Source organism: Lampris incognitus, chromosome 2 (genome assembly GCF_029633865.1).
Source record: "Lampris incognitus isolate fLamInc1 chromosome 2, fLamInc1.hap2, whole genome shotgun sequence".
NCBI classification, from domain to species: domain Eukaryota; kingdom Metazoa; phylum Chordata; class Actinopteri; order Lampriformes; family Lampridae; genus Lampris; species Lampris incognitus.
This window is the reverse complement of record NC_079212.1, coordinates 42,413,924-42,433,618: the sequence shown is the minus strand read 5'-3', so window position 1 is coordinate 42,433,618 and position 19,695 is coordinate 42,413,924. Positions and strand designations below refer to the sequence as shown.

The 19,695-nt window shown below is 44.3% G+C and overlaps 2 protein-coding genes across 2 annotated transcripts in view; one reads left to right on the top strand and one right to left on the bottom strand.

The window, feature by feature from the left end:
• cep104 (centrosomal protein 104) overlaps positions 1 to 11,870 on the top strand; it is a 42,698-nt gene extending 30,828 nt beyond the window's left edge. Inside the window, exons 19-22 of the mRNA XM_056274303.1 lie at positions 278 to 416; positions 1,368 to 1,435; positions 10,577 to 10,664; positions 11,193 to 11,870. Coding sequence (XP_056130278.1) covers positions 278 to 416; positions 1,368 to 1,435; positions 10,577 to 10,664; positions 11,193 to 11,338 — 441 coding nt within the window. The 3' untranslated portion in view covers positions 11,339 to 11,870. The remainder of the gene's footprint in view (positions 1 to 277; positions 417 to 1,367; positions 1,436 to 10,576; positions 10,665 to 11,192) is intronic.
• Positions 11,871 to 12,481: 611 nt separating this feature from the next.
• On the bottom strand, positions 12,482 to 16,581 carry b3gnt7l (UDP-GlcNAc:betaGal beta-1,3-N-acetylglucosaminyltransferase 7, like). Its single transcript, XM_056274302.1, has one exon. The coding sequence runs from the start codon at positions 16,342 to 16,344 to the stop codon at positions 15,097 to 15,099; it is 1,248 nt and encodes a 415-aa protein (XP_056130277.1). The 5' UTR covers positions 16,345 to 16,581; the 3' UTR covers positions 12,482 to 15,096.
• Positions 16,582 to 19,695: the final 3,114 nt, after the last annotated feature.

Sequence of the window (19,695 nt, the reverse complement as noted above, 5' to 3'; positions counted from 1 at the left end):
CTGATTAGATGTTGCATATGGAATCTTCAGAAAGTAGTTGATGAATTCTCTACGAGTAGTAGCCCTTTTAGTTAAAGAACAAAATTGGGAAACTGCACAGAAGCTAAAGATAAATGATGTCATCCGCACTAAAAGGGTTGAGAGATGGACAGATGAAACACTATATTGTACTGACTTTCTGAATAAATGGTTATATGTATTTATATTTATGGTTACACACTCATATATGCTCTATTGAATATGGTGAACCGTGAAGTAAGTGCGTGTGTGTGCACAGGTTGTTGAGATAGCCAGCCTCACAGAGCACCTGTTGGGAGAATGTGAGAGCAGGGCTCGGTTCAGCCCGTGTCCATGCTGTTCAGAGGCCGTGCCCACCAATGAGCTGGCTCACCACACTGAGGGACCAGCGTGCAACCGTGAGTTTTTAGCTCACTACTGCTGCCAGTTATCTGATGCAAGATACTAAACCTATTGATACCTATGAGAAAAACAATAATTAGGTAAATAGCAGCTATGTTGATGCTAAATAAAACTGACAGCTTTCAATATTAACTATTTAAAAAGGCACGAGGTAACTTTTCTTTTTCTTTAGCATGCCGTCAATAAATTCATTTTGGTCGCATAATGTGATGGCTGTTGGGATCAGTTCCCCAAGAAACCCTGTTTTTGCTATGCATTTTGTCTACAACCAGGCGCAAAACCTCATGGGAAATATAGGGATTGCTTTATGGCACACATACGTGTATAAGTAAAGCAATTTACTTTACTTAGTCTGTCAACATAGCCCCTTCTCTTCTGCAACAGTTGACATAAAAGACATTGCTGCAATCCAAAAGGGAGCCACTTTCAATAAATGTTGGCATAATGAGATGCTAAACTCTTACAATAATTTGCAAGTTTGAATGCTTAAGACCAATTTGTCTATTGCATTTCCATATAGTACTGTACTATTGTGCTGTAAATGTAAAAGCGTCCCTGTGATCGACTGGCAGCCTGTCCAGGGTGTCTCCCCGCCTGCCTCGCAATGACTGCTGGGATAGGCTCCAGCATCCCCGCAACCCTGAGTATGATAAGCGGCTTGGATAATGAATAAATTTCCATATAGTACTGTACTATTGTACTGCAAATGTAATGGTAGCAGTTTTGTAATATGGTAATAGTACTTTGTGATACTTTTATGTCTTTTTTGTCTTTATCCTAAAATTTTTAATAAGAATTTAGATGAGTTAACAGATAAACAAATTGATAAATAGTATGAGTCAAGATTAAAAATTATGCTTTTCCAGGGATTTTCTTTTGTCATTTGTTACTGGGGAGCATTTCAGGGACCCGTGCTGGCAAAGTGTCGTGTTTCTTCTCTGTTTCAGCTCCTGTCTCGGGTAAAGCTTGCAGCCACTGTCCTTTGTGCCACAACAACTTCATGCCCGGAGAGGAGGTAGGATTCTACACGAGTAAACGATAGAATGAATTCATAACATAGTAGCACAAATGAGTATTGATCTCGGAAGCATCGCGTCTCAAAACAGGAAAAAAAGAATGCCCTTTCTTTTTGAATAGGCCTTTTCCTTTTGAATATGAAAAGCCCGAGAGATGAGTTTCCCCAGGTAATGGCTTTGTATTTTGTTATTGGTTTAACATTTTGTTTATTCCCACTATAAGAGTTTGACATGTAATGAGGGGGCAAGAAGAAGTCAAGATTATAAAATATAGTAAAGTAAAACAGATTGCCAGGGCTGTTTGCTGCAGTCCTTGGAACAAAACAGAAGTGAAAGCACTCAAAAAGAAGCTTATCTTAGGCTAAAGCAGGGATCGGCAACCTTTACTATCAAAAGAGCCATTTTTGGCCAAAAAAGAAAAAAGAAAAGACAATCTATCTGGAGCCATAAAACATATTTGAGCCGTATTATGAAGGTAACAGAGCTTATCAAGTCTAAATTAGCCAATCAACATTACTAATAGGTCTAAATGAGCATTCATTAAGTTTTACCCCATGTGGCTACTCTGCAGCAGGTATTTATGATCAGTTGATACTTTAACTTTGCATTTCCATTACAATAATGCCATGTTTTGTTGCATTTATGGACTTATAGAACTACAATAAAGAAAACTGTTTATATTTTTTGTTATTTTTATTGGGGGGGATGCTATTACCACCAAACACAAAACTGAAAAAAAAAATCCAGTTCAGTGTGAGGTAATCCTCTTCTTTTTTCCTCAGCCATGTACAGCAATCAACCCTCGGGCCTGAGCATATGGGTCATTCAATTCATTCGTCAAAACCACAACTTGCTAAAACAGATACTTGTTACAAAATAGTAGCCTATTAAAGGATAGCGTTCTCACCAGTTTAATGTGATTTCTGTTTCTGAACATCACTGCAGATCTTCTCAATATCAGGGCAGTACTGCAGGCTCCCATCTATGAGGCAGGAGCAATATTTGGATTATGTAGTTCATGCTTGAGGTGGGGAGACTCAAGACTAGCCACCGCTACTGAGGTTCGGCAAAATTTAGAGGGAAAGGCGCCCAGCTGTAGACATAGGCTATGACGCACATTTTAGTTGATGAAATTTTAAACCTTTTTTTGTATTCGGTGTGGAGAACGTAAGAATCACTTAAGGAACTAGTGCCAGTGAGTTTTCTAAGTTGTTTTACTCATCTTCTGTATATTTTTGTTTTTGTTGGATCACCCAGCCACCAGTAGACATATCGTAATGCATCGATTACAGCATTAAGCGATCGGTTCAGTAAAATCAGTGAACCATTCATGCAGAATGTACCCTGCTCCTACTATACCCGGAACAGACTTGGAATAAATGGTAAATGGACTGCATTTATACAGCGCTTATCTAGTCTACTGACCACTCAAAGCACTTTACAGTGTATGCCTCACATTCACCCATTCACACACACAATCATACACTGATGGTTGAGGCTGCCATGCAAGGTGCCAACCTGCTCATCAGGAGCAGTTACGGGGTCAGTGTCTTGCTCAAGGACACTTCGACACGCTCTCTGTAGGAGCTGGGGATCGAACCAGCGACCTTCCAATTACTAGATGACCCGCTCTACCTCCTGAGCCATGCTACCCCTAATAGGTGCTATGGCTGCTATGTTTACCCTGCAAAATGTTTAGGGTGGGTGTAACTGAAGATGAGATCCAGCTCTATGAAGACATGATGGATATATGTGTGGAAAATGCCTCTTGAATGAAAAGGCAAATAAGATCGTCTCTTGTTTAAAGGAGGATGTGCACAAGCTGTCATCGGAGCTTAAGCAAAAAACTGAATTTCATAACAGTTTTACTGACATTGCTGTTTCACAGGCTAAACAAATTGCCGGCCTAAACTCCTCCACTATCCGTGGAAATAATGTTCTAGCAACACTCGAACCAGTCCCGTACAATGGTGTGTGGTGACCTGGCTCCAGCCGGGGCACTCTCTGATCCGGTGTCTCTGGAAGCAACAGTTCCCTGGCTTCCCTCAACTTCTGCAGCCTGTGCTCCCCATCTTGCAGCAGGCTTGGTGAACCGCTCCTTGGTTCAGGCGGTGGCAGAGCATGAGATATTACACTGTTCAACTCCCTTGGCTGCTGACCACTGGATCCTGGTTTGGAACAGAAATCAAAACAGGCGCTCTTCCGATCCACCAGCCTCAGAGCTGCAGGTTTACTGTCCTGGATGAACTTAGCAGCTCCATCTCCTCACCTCTGGAGCTCTCTCCTGAACATCCACCAGGGACATTGCTGTGAAGCTTGCCAAGCAGCCAGTCTGGTAATCCAGTACATCATGTCCCCCGCTCCAGACGCTCACCTGAAAGAGCTCCAGAAAACATGCTATTGGCTTCGCACCTGCCTTCCTATTCTACCTTGATCGTAGGTGACTCCTACGATTGAAGAAATCGGCAATAACCTGTTGTTTCATTTTCCTTCTGAGTAGTTGGAGCTATTGAAGCAGGACTTCTGTAATTTGTTTAATGCTGTTAAACAGTCAAATAGATGTGTTCTAATCTCTGGTCCTCTCCCCACAGTCAACTGAGGCATGGGACGATTTTCTGGATTGCTGAGTTTAAACACCTGGTTAACAACAACATGTCAAAGCCATTAGCTGAACATTTTGGACAATTTTAATCTATTCTGGACTCACTAAGAATTTTTTTAAAAGAGATGGTCTCGGGCATCTGGGTAGCATAGCGGTCTATTCCGTTGCCTACCAACACAGGGATCGCTGGTTCGAATCCCCGTGTTACCTCCAGCTTTGTCGGGCATCCCTACAGACACAGTTGGCCGTGTCTGTGGGTGGGAAGCCGGATGTGGGTGTGTGTCCTGGTCACTGCACTAGCGCCTCCTCTGGTCAGTCGGGATGCCTGTTCAAGGGGGAGGAGGAACTGGGGGGAATAGCTTGATCCTCCCATGTGCTACATCTCCCTGGCAAATCTCCTCACTGTCAGGTGAAATGAAGCGGCTAGCGACTTGTCTGGCCACATGTATTGGAGGAGGCATATGAAAGTCGGCAGCCCTCCCCGGATCGGCAGAGGGGGTGGAGCAGTGACCGGGACTGCTCGGAAAATAGGGTAATTGGCCAAGTACAGTTGGGGAGAAAATGGGAAAAGAAAAGAAAAGAAGAGAGAGATGGTCTCCACCTCAATTTTTTAGGGTCACATATGCTCACAGAAATTGGTTTTATAGCCGAAATTGCCAGAAAAATACAGATGTGTGCGCCTCTCAATGATGTCTGTTTAGCCCAAGCCCTTTAACTCATAGCGTTGGTTCCACTTCTCACAGTAAATTCTCCAAAGGGTTTGGGCTATCTTCTACAAACCCCACTCCCCCTACATATGCCTGTATACCAGTACGAATAACTACTAGGAATACCCAGATTATATTCCCACCAGTATGGCCACACTACTGCTTCCAATGAGTGTAATCGCACCCATATTTCATCCAATTACAAGGGAACCATTCTGGATACTCCCCAAGCAGCACCTCTCGCAAAAATGGCACTTTTAAATGTCAGATCACTCTCCAGCAAGTCCTTTATTTTAAATGATCTTATTTTAACCCATCAATTAGATTTCTTATTTCTCAGTGAAACATGGCAAAGACTTTGTGAAATTAGCTCTTTTTCAGAGTTGTCCTCAAAAATACAAATTTCGTAACTCACCATGCCTTACTGGCTGTGATGGGGGCCTGGTTATTTTTTTTTAATGATCTTTTCCTACCTATGTCGACTGATGAATATGCAACTTTTGAATTACTGTTGTGTAAGATGTACATTATGCACTTATATACAGACCCCCTAAATTCACCAAGGTTTCTCGGACTTTTGTCTTTTATGGTTACAAAATCTGATAACTTTTTAATTTTAGGTGATTTTAACATTCATATTTGCGCTCCATCAAACCTACTTTCTTGGGATTTTCTACATTTAATCTTACCCAGTTAGTTATGGATCCCACACGTACATGGTCATACTCTTGACCTTATTTTAATTTTGGCATTCAGGTCCCTAATGTCCAGATAAATGTCATCAGTTTATCTGATCATTGGCCCATTTTGTTTTCCTCCTTACTTCCCTCCCAGATTCCTAAACCCTGTCTGCCAGGAAACTATCCCAGGTCTATTACCCGTCTCACTGCCAGGCACTTCTCAGATGCCTTCTCCTCTGCTCTCGTTAAAGCTCCCCCTGCTGGTCTTGGCACACAAGAACTGGTCTCAGTTGTCCCTTACAAAGTTAGAAAAGCTAAACTCAAAGCTCAGCCCTGGTTTAACTCCATAACTTGGGTGGCTAGGCAGGAATGCAGGAGAGCAGAGTGTAAATGGGAAAAAAGATAAACTCCAAGTGTCTTACCAGCATCTGAGATACTGTCTGGCTAAATACCTACAGTGTGTCAAAGCAGAAAGAACCAAATATTTTTCTGATATCATCTTCAAACACGCCCATAGACCCAAAGTTTTATTTAATACAATAAATACAGTGCTCAACCCCAGAGTCACAAATTGTCATGAAGCAACATGGGATACCTGTGAATATTTCCTAAGATTCTTTATTAGCAAAATTAACACAATACAATATCAGATTTCACTGCCCTCCTACAATTCGTCAGAGTTAAGCTCATGCCCCTCAGTTCTCATTAACTTTGAACCAATTTCTCTCTCCTCTTTGACACATTATCTCAGATATGAACCCTAGTACATATCCCTTAGACATTATTCCCTCATGCCTACCTGAGGAAGAGATGGACACTGTTTGGCCTAGTATTTTATAGCTCCCTGGTAAATGGCCATGTCCCGTCTTGCTTTAAACTTGCTGTCATTCACCCTCTGATCAAAAAACCTAACTTGGATCCATCTGTTCCTAGACCAACCAATCTCAAAGCTCTAATTTTTATCCAAAATTCTTGAAAAAGTCGTTTTCTCTCAACTCGTCTCCTTCTTGGACAAATTCAGCATACTGGATAAATTTCAGTCAGGTTTAGGATGCACTATAGCACAGCGTCTGCTGTCCTGAGGGTGACAAATGATTTGCTATTGCCTTTAGATTCTGAAAATTACATTATTTTAATTCTTTTAGATCTCTCAGCTGCCTTCAACACTGTCGATCAGTCCATCCTCTTGGACCGCCTTAAGCATGTTGTTGGCATTCAGGGTCAGGCCCTTCAATTGTTTGCCTCCTACCCCCAAGACTGATCAGCCTCTGTTAGAACTGATAATGTGTCATCTTCCTCTGCATCCATCTCCTGTGGAGTACCACAAGGCTCAGTTTTAGGCCCTATTTTATTTTCCCTATATATGCTTCATTTTGGGTCTATTTTCAGAGAACATATCGTCTATCGTTGTTATGCCGATTACCCTCAGCTGTACCTCCTGCTGAAATCTTGTCATCCATGCAGTGTTAACTCCCTTCTAAGTTGTGTTGAGGGTGTAAAAAAGCTTCCTTCAGCTAAACCAGGATAAAATGGAGGTCTTAATCTTCAGCCCTGCAGACAACTCTGCAACCACAATCAATGCCCCCGGTCCTCTGTCATTGAATGTAAATTTCCATGCAAGAAATCTCAGTGTTATCTTTGATTCTGGTTTAAAATTAGATAAACAATCAGTTGTCAGCACTGGCTTCTTTCATCTTAGATCAATCGCAAAATTAAACTCATTCCTGTCCGTTAAAGATTTGGTCACACTTTTATTTCTTCTCGCCTCGAGAAGAAATGGAAGAGATACAGGAAGAGATGGAAACGGATGATCCACTGTGGCGACCCCTGATGGGAGCAGTCAAAAGTAGTAGTAGTAGTAGATTTCTTCTCACCTCGGCTACTGTAATTCCCTCTATATAGGAATCAGTCAGTTAGCCCTATCTTGGCTACAGCTGGTTCAAAATGCAGCAGCAAGACTCTTCACTGATACCAAGAAGAGAGACCACATTCCCCCTGTGCTGGCCTCCCTTCACTGATTACCAGTGAAATTCAGAATTGATTTTAAGATCTTTTATTTGTTTTTAAAGCAGTGCATGGACTGGCACCAAGTTACATCTCTGAACTGCTCATTCCCCATTCCACCCTCAAACCGCTTAGATATGCTGAACAATCACTGCTCTTCATTCTACACACCCAGTTAAAAAACAAAGGTGATCGAGTATTTCCAGTGGTCGGCCCTAAATTGGGGAATAATTTGCCACTAGATCCACCCCCTCCATTGATATTTTTAAAACCCATCTAAAAACCCATCTCTTTTCTTTAGCCTCTTAATTGGCATCATGACATGCCTGACTACTCTCTGGGTTTTATTTGTATTTTATTTGTTGCTTGTGCAATGCTGCTTGTGCTATGATTTTACAAGGATGCTATGCTTTTTTCGCTTAAATCCTTTTATGTCAATTTTTATTTGATTATTCTTGTGTTTATATTTGGTCATTCCTGTATTCCTGTGTTTTTGTTCAATTATAATAATTTAAATCTCTTTGTAAAGCACTTTGTCAACTGTCTTTACGCATGTTCAGTAAGTCAAGTCAAGTCAACTCAAGTGGGTTTTTACTCGTCCCCAGAGGGGGAATTGTTGTGTAGCAGCGGCAACAGTCAAACACACAAACACTCCACAGAACACATAAGGCAAATAAATACAAATAAATACAACATGTAGTGAGGAGAAGAAAGCCAACAAAACCCAGTGCAACAGTAAACAGTGTTAACAATGCTTATCAAGGTGGAGCTGGTATTACTGCTTACTATTGGAGTTTAGCAGTGAAATGGCTGAAGGAATGAAGGAGTGTTTGTATATATTAGTTTTGAAGGGGTGGGTGCTGTCAGATAGGATGGATTCTGCTTTCCTTAACATCTGTTTGTTATATAAACTTTTCTGTTGGGTACCTGTGATGCTACTGCAGATCTTGATTCAATAATCCAAGTAAAGAAATCCCAGAAAGTTGAATCCGTTTATCTGGACACAACGTTTATTGGGAGAAACATTATATCAATCATCTAAGTGACTTCTTCAGTCTCAACTGACTGCAGGTATCCCCAACCTTATAAACAATACAGTTGCATAAACACAGTAAGGCGACACATGTACTATTAGGCCCCTCTTAGGCCATCTCACATCTGTCGCCATCTTACAATGCAGTGATTGCAAACATTCCGAAATCCTCTGTGAATTGTACACATGGCTATTGAAACTCTAGTTAATGGTTTAATGGTCTAGTTAATGTTTATAAGGATCGGGATACCTGCAGTCAATTAAGACTGACGAGGTCACTTAGTTTTTTTTGGGGAGGATTCCCCCCCCCCATTTTTTCTCCCCAATTGTATCAGTCCAATTATCCTACTCTTCTGAGCTCTCCTGGTCCTTGCTCCACCCCCTCTGCCGCTCCAGGGAGGGCTGCAGACTAACACGTCTGCTCCGATACACGTGGAGTCGCCAGCCACTTTTTTCACCTGACAGTGAGGAGTTTCACCAGGGGGATGTAGCACGTGGGAGGATCGCGCTATTCCCCCCAGTTCCCCCTACCCCCCCGAACAGGCACCCTAACTGACCAGAGGAGGCACTAGTGCAGCGACTAGGACACATACCCACATTCGGCCTCCCACCCAATTTTGTCTGTAGAGACACCTGACCAAGCTGGAGGTAGCACGGGCATTCGAACTGACGATCCCCGTGTTGATAGGCAACAGAATAGACTGCTACGCTACCCGGACGCCAAGAGGTCACTTAGTTGAGTGATGAAACGTATCTGTCAATAAACGTTGTATCCAGATGAACTGATTCAACCTTCTTTGAGTTTCTTTCCTGGATTATTGAGCATGCATCAAGACATATAGTAATGTAGATAACAAATGACAGTGAATCTAAATTATTTTGAGGTAGGGATGGGAGGGATAACGTAAGCTATGACTTGATTCCAGTTTTGCTCAAGTCTAAATTTAGCAGAAACTTTTGACACCAATACCATTGTAAACACTTGGCAGTATTTGTCTGTTTTCATATTAAAGTGAAGTAAATTACTTGTTTTCTTTCTCACCTACAGCCATAACAATTTTCTTGTCTTGTGGTCGGGGAAACTCTGGATGGATGGATTAATAATTGATCTAGAGCAGGAAATGGTTATGTGAAGTCTATTAAGCTTTCATTACATCCTTGATATGGAAATTAAATGTGTCCATAAAGTATGGTCAAATTGATAGACCAAAGAGCATGAAAGACCATGATGTGTGACTATAAGCTGTGGTCTTATTCACCCTCCCTTGACAGAGAGCATAAGATGCAAAGTGAATGGGGCTATATGAGATATCTGCAGCCTTTGCACATCTAGACATCTGAGCTACTGCAACCTACATTATCCTAACATTGTACTTCCTACTTTAGGGAGTGGAAAAGGTCAAAATGAATCCGTGATTGATGTGATTGTTTGCCCCTTTTGAGAGTTGTGACAGTGATGTCCCTTTTCGGTTTCCTCTTCTTCAGGTTTTGTTGCTTGACTATAATTAGTCACACAGCACGCCTTTCAGCCGACCACAACTTCCTGTTCTGTTCGGGCCGACCGTTACCTAGCCTGTCTCACAGCCACTGTCACTAATTTAGTTATGGGATGGCCCGGCTGGCCTAAATGTGGAAGGCAAACACCACGAAGCAAGAACCCAAATAGGGTTTGAACTCTTTGACAGGATTAGTTTCGGTCATCGTGTTTGATTTAAAGGTTTCATACTTTTATAATGGCAATATTAGAAACAAGTATTACCTGTTACGATAAAGACCCAGACCCCAGACAGACATGGTGTTTTACTCTTAAAATGAAATCTTAACTTTGGATTCCTCATTAAAAGGGTTGGTGAACACATTTCACAAGGACACGGCCCTCTCTCTCTCTCTCTCTCGCTCTCTCTCTCTCTCTCTCTTTCTCACACACACGTCACACATTTAGCTGAAGAAAACTCATAGAAGTTCACACATACGTCAGATGAAAGGACCCAGTGTTAGAAGTGTGGAGGGCAGGCTTTAGGGCCCTGGCTGTGCTGACAGTTACTCCTAGTTATCCAAATGCAGAGATACTATGAGAGGAACCAACTTACTGAGCTACTTTGTCCCCCTCCCAGGCATGGAAGGCTCACCTCATGGGCAGAGAGGGCTGTAAACAAAACTCAAGGGGGACTGTGGTGTCCCAGAGAACCCAGCCAATACAAGGTAAAGCATTCATTCGCCCTCTCCTTACCCCCACTTCTCAAAAAGCCCCATGTGAAAGCCACAGAAAGTGCCCGTGCTTGTTTGTAAAATCCGGGTCTGCAGCTTTCCAGCTACGGTCTCCTACCTCAATGCAAGTGCTACACATATTGTAGCATAGTAACAGAGTTCCGTTTGGAGTTTGGCCTTGTGTGTATGTGTGTGCACTTATTGTGAGTTGTGTTAGAGTGGTTAGATGACGATTGTTCATGAGCAAACCATAAGGCCATGGGGCCTTATTATGGTTTTCTCGTCAAACGACACCTTTTAGTATTGAGGAACATGCAACTTTTATCATGAAACTTGTCACATCCTATCTGTTAACACATATCACCAACAATGCTGCCTGCTTTGTTCAGTTGATTATCGTTCACAAACACAGTGTCCTCACAGCAGTACAAATGTCCTTGCACTGTACACAACCCATGGCAAGGGAAGGTCATTTGTGTGTGTGTGTGTGTGTGTGTGTGTGTCTTTGTCTATATATTTTAGGCAAGCCTGTTGGTGGAGCCAGATTGAAGCAGGCCTGGTCATTTGGGGCAAGAGGTAGACCCATGGGCAGAGGTAGTCGTATCCCAGCCCTGGCACCAAGAGCCAGCCAAACCCTGGCCAGCAGACACATACCAGGCAAACGGTGAGACCGCCTGTCTCCGCACCCTGGCCCTGAGAGCAACATACAGTTGACTTCCCTGTAGAAACCCCAACCTCTTAATTCCATGGCCAACCTGTAGGCACTGCTTTCAAATTATCTTACATGTCTAAAGGGTGTTGTTGATACCTACACCATTCAGCCAAAATATTAAAACCACTGGCAGGTATGTGATAGCATTGATTAGCTTGTTACAGTGGCACCTGTCCAGGGGTGGAATATATTAGGCAGCAAGTGAACAGTCAGTTCTTGAAGTTGATGTGTTGGAAGCAGGAAAAATGGACAATGTGATGGCAATACGAGTGGATCAGAGCATCTCCAAAACAGCAGGTCTTATGGGGTGTTCCCGGTACCTCATAACTACCAAAAGTGGCTCAGGGAAGGACAATTGGTGAACCGGCAACAGGGTCATGGGCGCCCAAGGCTCATTGATGTGCATGGGGGGGGGCCTAGTCTGTCTGACCCGATCCAACAGAAGAGCTACTGTAGCTCAAATCGCAGAAAAAGTTCATGCTGGCTATGATAGACAGGTTTCAGAACACACAGTGCATCACAGCTTGCTGTGTATGGGGTTGCGTCGCCACAGACCGGTCAGAGTGTCCATGATGACCCCTGTCCACCACTGAAAGTGCCTACAATGGGTATGTGAGCATCAAAACTGGACCATGGAGCAATGGAAGAAGGTGGCCTGGTTTGATGAATCACGTTTTCTTTTACATCACGTGGACGGCCGGGTATGTGTGTGTCGTTTACCCGGGGAAGAGATGACACCAGGATGCACTATGGGAAGAAGGCAAGCCGGCGGAGGCAGTGTGATGCTTTGGGCAATGTTCTGCTGGGAAACCTTGGGTGCTGGTATTCATATGGATGTTACTCTGACACATAACACCCACCTAAACATTGCTGCAGATCAATTCCACACATTAATGGCACCAGTACTTCCTGATGGCAGTGGCCTCAGCTGGTTTTAATGTTTTGGCTGATCGGTGTATAATCATTCGAAGCAGTATTGACGAGAGAAGTAGCAGCAGCAGCTGTCAGAAACTTAACTACCCTGGGGGCTGTTAAAACAGGCAGGACTTCCTGAATGTATAAAAACAGTAGGCGGGTAAACTAAACGGCAGCCTGCAGCTTTACTGTCAGCTTGATGCTTTTGTACCCGTTTACTAATCCCTTTTTTATCTAAATTTTTTTTGATGGTGATGCTGTTGTGTTCTGCAAGTCAGAAAGCAACAGTACATTTGCACTTTGCCAAAGGGATCATACTTCACTGCTAAACTGTTCAGCACATAGTGGGACTCACCAATATCTTATACTTTAGTCTGCACGTTGGACAACAGGAGCTAGTGCAGTTTCTAATATCTTCAGGGAAAGGGAACCCTTTGCTAAACAGTATAATCAAATGGGAACCGACTTTATTGGAGAGTGAAGTACACACTTAACAAAGCACTTACATTTCCTTGAGCACACCCAGTTTTTGAAAATATTTGCTGTTGTGTTACCGCAATATACAATAGTCTAAAGAACAATATAAAGTGGGTCATTTTATCAGTTATGATCCAACCACCTTAATAAGCATAATCCTATACATTGCAGCTTAGTAGTGGTTTTGATCCAAAGAATTGTGCAAATTATCTTACGCTAAGTGGATCAGAGTCTCCAAGAACGGTCAGATTCTTGCATAAACCTTCATGCACAGTGGATCTTGTAGGTGTTATTAAGATGCAATGCGGGTGTGATCGTGCTCTGTGACGTTAACATTTGGCTGTTTTTGTAGAATTGTCTCAATTTCGTAGCACACAGTACTGCAGTTCTGTTGTATTTTGCAATGAGGAAATAATTTGGATTTTATCAAAAAGACGACACTTGAATTTGGTCAGGTTAGCTTTATTTTCCCATTAATGTGATTAGTTTGCTTGTGTTAAAAGAGTATATGGAAATGGAAATGTTGAAATAGTAAAATAATAAGCATTTTTATCAATGCTTATTGAGTGTTTTTTTAATCAGTATTTTCTGTACATTATTTTTGGGCTCAAAAGCTATTTTATTCTGCAAAAGTATCTATATTTGGTAAAATAAATTTAAATTAAACTGGATGTGGCTTTGCCTGTGATTTTACACGACGAAATTATAAATCTTACCATCCATCAGGTATGAAGATTACCTCAGGGCTGCACCTGTACAAAATATTTAGCACCTCGGTCAAACTATTATACCATACAAAGACAAATTTATTAAAAATCTGTGACAGTCACTGAACAAGTTAACCATTTCTGTTTGACTACACACAAGTGTAATGATCTGATTTCCATCATTTTCCCGTGACTGTGTGAGGTTTTCAAGCACTTGGCCATCACGACATGAATGTGAAGTTGACGATAGCGGGTCGGTTTTATGAACTTTCATACACACGTCTGCAGTGGTACAGTTGTTAAGCTTCCCTCTTTAGCGTGCTTCTATACATATCACTCATGTACATGGAAAATTAAATAAAAATCAAAAATTTGGAATGAAATGATATGGAAACTTACAAAAACAAAAACAAACAAGAAAAGTAATGGGTTTTGGTGATTTTTAATACCCTATGAAACATTTATTATTCAAATAAGAATCAACAGCAGGCCTTGTTGTTTCTCATTGTATTAAGTTGCTGTTGAACTCCACAGGTGTTTGGAGTTTGTCATCCTGTAGTTCCACAGGACCGTCACACGCAGCTTTTTAAATTTACCAATAAGAAGGAAATCAAAGTACTGTCATTTCCCTTCAAAAGCCATAGGTCCCCCCAAATGAATTTTTCAGGCCTTGAAAAAAAGAAATTGTTGTTTTGCCTACTTATGGCCTGGTCATTTTCCAGTGATCTGGAGTAACTGTGGCATGATAAGAGGGAGACAATATCAGCTATCAGCTGAAGGGGGGAAAATAAAATGTGAGATTTTTGCAATGCAAAACAGTCAACATGTACAATGAACAACTCACTCCCAAAACTGGAATCCAGCAGACTAAGACTGCATTATTTTGCCAGGATTTACATACTGGTGCGTGTGTGGAAGGCTGTTTTTTTTGGAAGGGTATCTGTTGATCATTTACACCATAACAAGAAACGCCTCTGTAAATTCAGACAAGAGGATGTCCCTCTGTTCCCAGAAACTTTCCCTTGCACACATCGTCCCTTTTTTGTCATCATTTTACATTTCCTCCCCTTGGCACCATGTTGGGAAAAGATAAAACTCTTCTGTCACGAGTAGCAAATACCTGCTGTAGTATCAGAGAATCGCTTACACTACCGAAAGTGAACCACAACCCATCAAAAATAGGCAAACGGTTTCATAAGTTCTTTTTTATAATGAAATAAACGATCACCCGAATCCCAAAAAAAATTGGTAAGTCTTAACATGTTCTGTCAGGTGACCTCCTCTTACAAGCTTCATCCAACATGACAAACATCATCATCACGATAATCACTGGGAATTTTACATGTGTCACCATTTGTGCTTACATATGCAAAAATACCAACTTTAAGAGCCCGGCTGAGGTCAATCACATTGAAGTGTCTGGCAATGGGAAGTATAGCATCAAACCAAAACTAGTTTTCGCATAATAATCCGTAATATATTAAAGAAATAATTTTGTGAGACATTTTTAGATAATAGATTCTTGTCGTCGTCGTGCATCGTGATACGACACCGTTGAAAGACGATACACGGTAATATTGAATTATCGCCCAGCCCCGTTGGTCACATGCAACAATCAAACCGAGGTCCTCTTGGCGCAAACGAGGTCCTCGTTGTGCACCACGCTCCACATTTTGAGCAGCTCGTGCGCGCTCAGTTTATGCACCACGATGAGGTTTTTGTAAAAGCACGGCTCGCTGTTCATCGGGCTCAGCCGCCGTCTGGTGATCCCAAAGGTCCTGAAGCCAGGGTGCATCTCCGGGGCGAGATGCAACCTCTGCAGGCACATGCCCAGAAACACGTCGTCGATGGGGTACAACTCCAAGTCTTCCGAGACGACGAAGAGCCGCCTGGCCATGTGAGCAGACATCAGAAACCCCCCTCCCCCGACGTAGGGTGGATATGGCTTATCGTAGAGCTCTTTGGGGATGTAGTATTTACTCTGGCGGTTTCTGATGGGGATGGCTTTGGAAATGGTGTCGCCGAGGAACAAGCTGAGCTCCTTGCGCGCCTCGGCCTTGAAGTCGATGAGATCCAGCAGATTGTCGGTGTTCACGAAGACGTCGTCGTCCCCCTTGAAGATGAACTTGACCCCGGGGCAATAAATGTCAAACCACTTGAGGAAATTCACCTCTTTCAAAGTGAGGTTGAAGAACGTGTCCATGAAGTCCCACTGCAGGATGTCCCCGTGGATGGCGTCCTCATACTCGATGAGTTTCTGGAGGTTTTTGACGTCTTTGCCGCTCGTCGGGCTCCCCAGGAGGAATAAAGTTTTGAGTTTCTTCCCGTGAACGGTGACCTCTTTGCCCCACGTCTTGCGCACCGCCTCCCGCCGGTCGTGCTGCTCTATGACGGATTTGACCACCATGAGCAAGTGCACGTCCCCGTCGCTGCATTTGTCCGGGTGGTTGAGCAACATGGGAAAGTATCTGCAGTGTCTGTGGAGCACGAACTGGTGAAATCTCGGGTCCAGGCGTTTGAACCAGTCTTTGTCTCTCACGGACGCGGCCTCGCTGCAGTTCATGACGCGGACGTCCCAGGAGGTCAGCGTGGAGTTGGAGACGGTCGGCCGCCGTCCGTCCGAGTCATCGTCGCCGAGCGCGACCGGCGGGAGGCGGACCGGGGACGTCTTCGTGGACCCCTTCCCCTTGAGCGCAACGCAGTCCGGCGCGCACCAGCCGGTGTCTCTCACTTTTTTCAACTTGACGCCGTCCTTGTCCGCGGGTCTCAGCTTGAGGATCATGAGAAAGGACGCCAAAACGAGGGACAAGCTCAGGAGAGTTTTCAGCAAACCGGCCCTCTTTCTCCTGAAAAAGTGATCCATTACTCACTGAGCGCAAGGCGACGTCGCGGAGCGATCCTCGAATAGCACTGTCCTCATGGTGTCTCACGGGTCCGCCGTCCGATTCGAAACGCCGCCGATGTCCTCCTCGGGATGACAGCGGGGAAGCGCGGATGGTGAACTGGCCCCGGGCCACCTGGCCCTCACCGCCGTCTCCATTGTGCACGCGGGGACGCACCTCCGTCGGTGAAAAGCAAGAAAATCAACATATCTCCTGAATTAAGCCCATTATGCCATTGTACATCTTTTTTCCCTCCCCTCTTATAGTACACCGACCTGTGAGTGGCTGGGTCTCCCTCCCCCCCCCCCAACACATACCCGGCCCCCCTCCCTTCTACACCTATCTGTGACCAGCAGGTTTCTCGTTTCCAGCACACATCGCAGGTGGCGGCGGTGTCAAACAGAGCTGAAAGGAGACCGGGACGAAGGCTATTATTAGAGTATTTGTGGAAAGCCCTGAAAAACCGTGGGCTACACAACCGGAGTGGGTTTCGATTGTGGTGTTTTGTTCTGTTTTGGGTCCCCCCCCCCTGTAACACCGAATTCCCAGCACTTATTTACCGTGTGGCTAAGAACGCGATTTTTTCTTTCTTTCCATACTTATTCATCATACTCTTTATGACAAGAGTTAGGAGAACCAGGACCAGCAAGTCCAGGTCCTAACAGTGTATTTGCTCCACCCATGTACTAAGCCAGCTGATTGGAGTCAACGCCACTCTTTCTTTAGGGAGGTAAAAGAAACCAGTCAGTAAAAATCAGCTGGTTAAGTGCACGTGTAGGGCAAATACACGGTTAGGACTTTGACTTGCTAGATCCGGGTCTCCCACCTCTGCTATATAATAAGCCCCCCCCCCAACACCCACCTAGAGCAATCTGGAGAACAAGAGCATTTTAGATCAGACGGAACGTTACCACGGTTCTAGCGCCCTCGTGTGTTGATTTACTGTAGTACATACTCCAAAACGCCTACTCTTGTCGGTCACTACCCCCCCCCCCCACACACACAATCTTACCCTTTATCCATGCATGCAAGACTTTACTGGTGTTTTTGCACGTTTTTACAAATATTTTCTTCAATAGATTGCGTATACAGTAGTCCCGACCGACTTTCCAAAGCACAGCAGAGCGTTGCAGATCTCCTGAGAGCCAGGTCCCTCCCTTCCAGGTGGCGTCATGCGTTTCCGTTCATTTCATTACGGTATGAAAATCAACTTGCAGAGGTCAGAGAAGGTTGAATCAGGTCATCTGGATACAACGTTTATTGAGAGAAACGTTTCATCACTCATCTAAGTGACCTCTTCAGCTGACTGCAGGTATCCCCCCCCCCAGGTTCAGGGATGGTCGTTCCCTCTGACTCCCCGTTCAAACCAGCGTTCGTCCCTATCAAGGATGTGCACATTCTCATCCTTGAAAGAGTGACCACTGGCCTGTAGATGGGTGTAGACTGCTCTTGGGGCCTAAGAGTACGTCTGTCGCCATCTTACAATGCTATGATTGCAAACATTCCCAAATCCTCTGAGTAGTATACGTGGCCATTGTAACTCTAGTTAATGGTCACACCCATATTTGCATATGAAACTGGTCGTTGGTTTCGGTCATTATGCAGCTGTGTTGTGTATAAGAGAGGGGATACCTGCAGGTGGTCATCAACCCCGCCCCAGGAGAGCTACGGTCCTGCTGGTTTTCACGCCAACCCTAATTCAACACATCTGATTCTATTAATCAAGGTCTTGGTAAGTAGGTAATCAGTAGGATCAGGTGTGTTTAATTGGGGTTGGAGTGAAAACCGCCAGGGTGACTGAAGAGGTCACCTAGATGGGTGCTGAAACGTATCTGTCAGTAAACGTTGTGTCCAGATGAACTGATTCAACCTTCTTTGATTTCCTTACCTGGATTATTGAGCATGTGTCACGACAACTTGCAGAGACTTGACACTTGCTTGATACAGGTAAACTATCCACAGCCTCTGAGCAGTGTGGCCACCAGCTGAACCTGAACCCTGCTCTCATATTCCCCCAGTGGGTGCTCTGTGTGGCTGGTTATCTCAACGACCTGTAAACACACACACACACACTCACACTTCCCTGATTGGCTTGCCATGTCTGTTCCTGCACCTGCGTTGCTCTCGTGAGCCCCATTCCCTTATTTGGTTTGCCATTTCTGTTGCTGCCCCTGCTTTACTCAGCTGTTCCCCAGTCCCCGATTGGCGTGCCTGTTCCTGCTTACTTGCGCCCAATTTCCCTGATTGCCTCCCCAACAGTATATATTCCCCCTGGTTGCCCGGAAGGAGGAGGCAAAAGAAAGACTTGCATTCTCCCCGTGGGAGCATGTTTGCGCCTGGTCTCACGCCTCACCAAATAGTCTTAGTTTTCCGGGAAGCACGTGTGTGTGGCATAGTGTCGGAGAAGGAGGGAGACACGGACATGGTTGAAGCCACAGACGACCCCGGTAAAGCACCGTTTTATTTTTTATCACATGGCTGTGTAACCAATTTAGAGACGTGAAAAAGCACAGTGGGTTGATGCGTTGTGTCCTTTGGTTCTTCCAGAGGCGGGGGCAGTCGGTGGCGAGGAGGGTCCCGGCAAAGGGGCTGTAGCCGCAGGGCGTCCGGCTGTCCGCAGCACCTGTGCGCGTCTGGAAGTGGCCGGATTCTGGCTGATGCTGTCCTACGCAACGAGACACCATCAGTGCACTTAATGTCATAGCAGACGAGCTGAAACGAATCATAGCTGTGATGTGTGAAATGGCCTCTACATTAAAAGGTCTTGTCCAAAACTGAACCTTAATCTGTCCTTTTACAAACGCCGCATTACGTCCTCACGGATCCTTGCCCCCTGTTCATAGCCTACTTGTCAAACACATCTGTCGGCTAGTTCCAATTACTGACAGCCGGTTGCCAGAAACCCCAGAGTGGCATGTGTACCAGGATGGCGCGGTTCCGTCGGGTTGGTCTGTCTAATGCTGGACCCAGTTGAGTACATGGAGCCAAGCGCACGGCTCTAGGGAATCTAAATCGGCTTATTAGCCGGTCCTCATCATGGGCCAGGAAATCTTAGTGGTCCCTGAACACACGTTCTCTCCTTATCCTTCCATTCGCGTAGTGCTCTAGCAGTGCCAGTGCATCCATCGTGCGTCATTGCGCACCAGTGTCACCGCAGTATGTGTGCTTACAGCAGTCGGTGTGCTTACTCCACACCTTGCCAAAGTCAGTCAGTGGTAGGCCTAGCCATCACCCTGGGTCATCATTTGAAGATGGAAGTTTGATAGGTGAACACACTTTTTTATTGACGTTGGTTTTGTTATTTTAGCGCAGTAACATACACTCACTGGCCA

What these genes read in the sequence shown, in the direction of transcription:
- b3gnt7l (XM_056274302.1), bottom strand. Translation starts at nt 16,344, where the DNA reads ATGGATCACTTTTTCAGGAGAAAGAGGGCCGGTTTGCTGAAAACTCTC.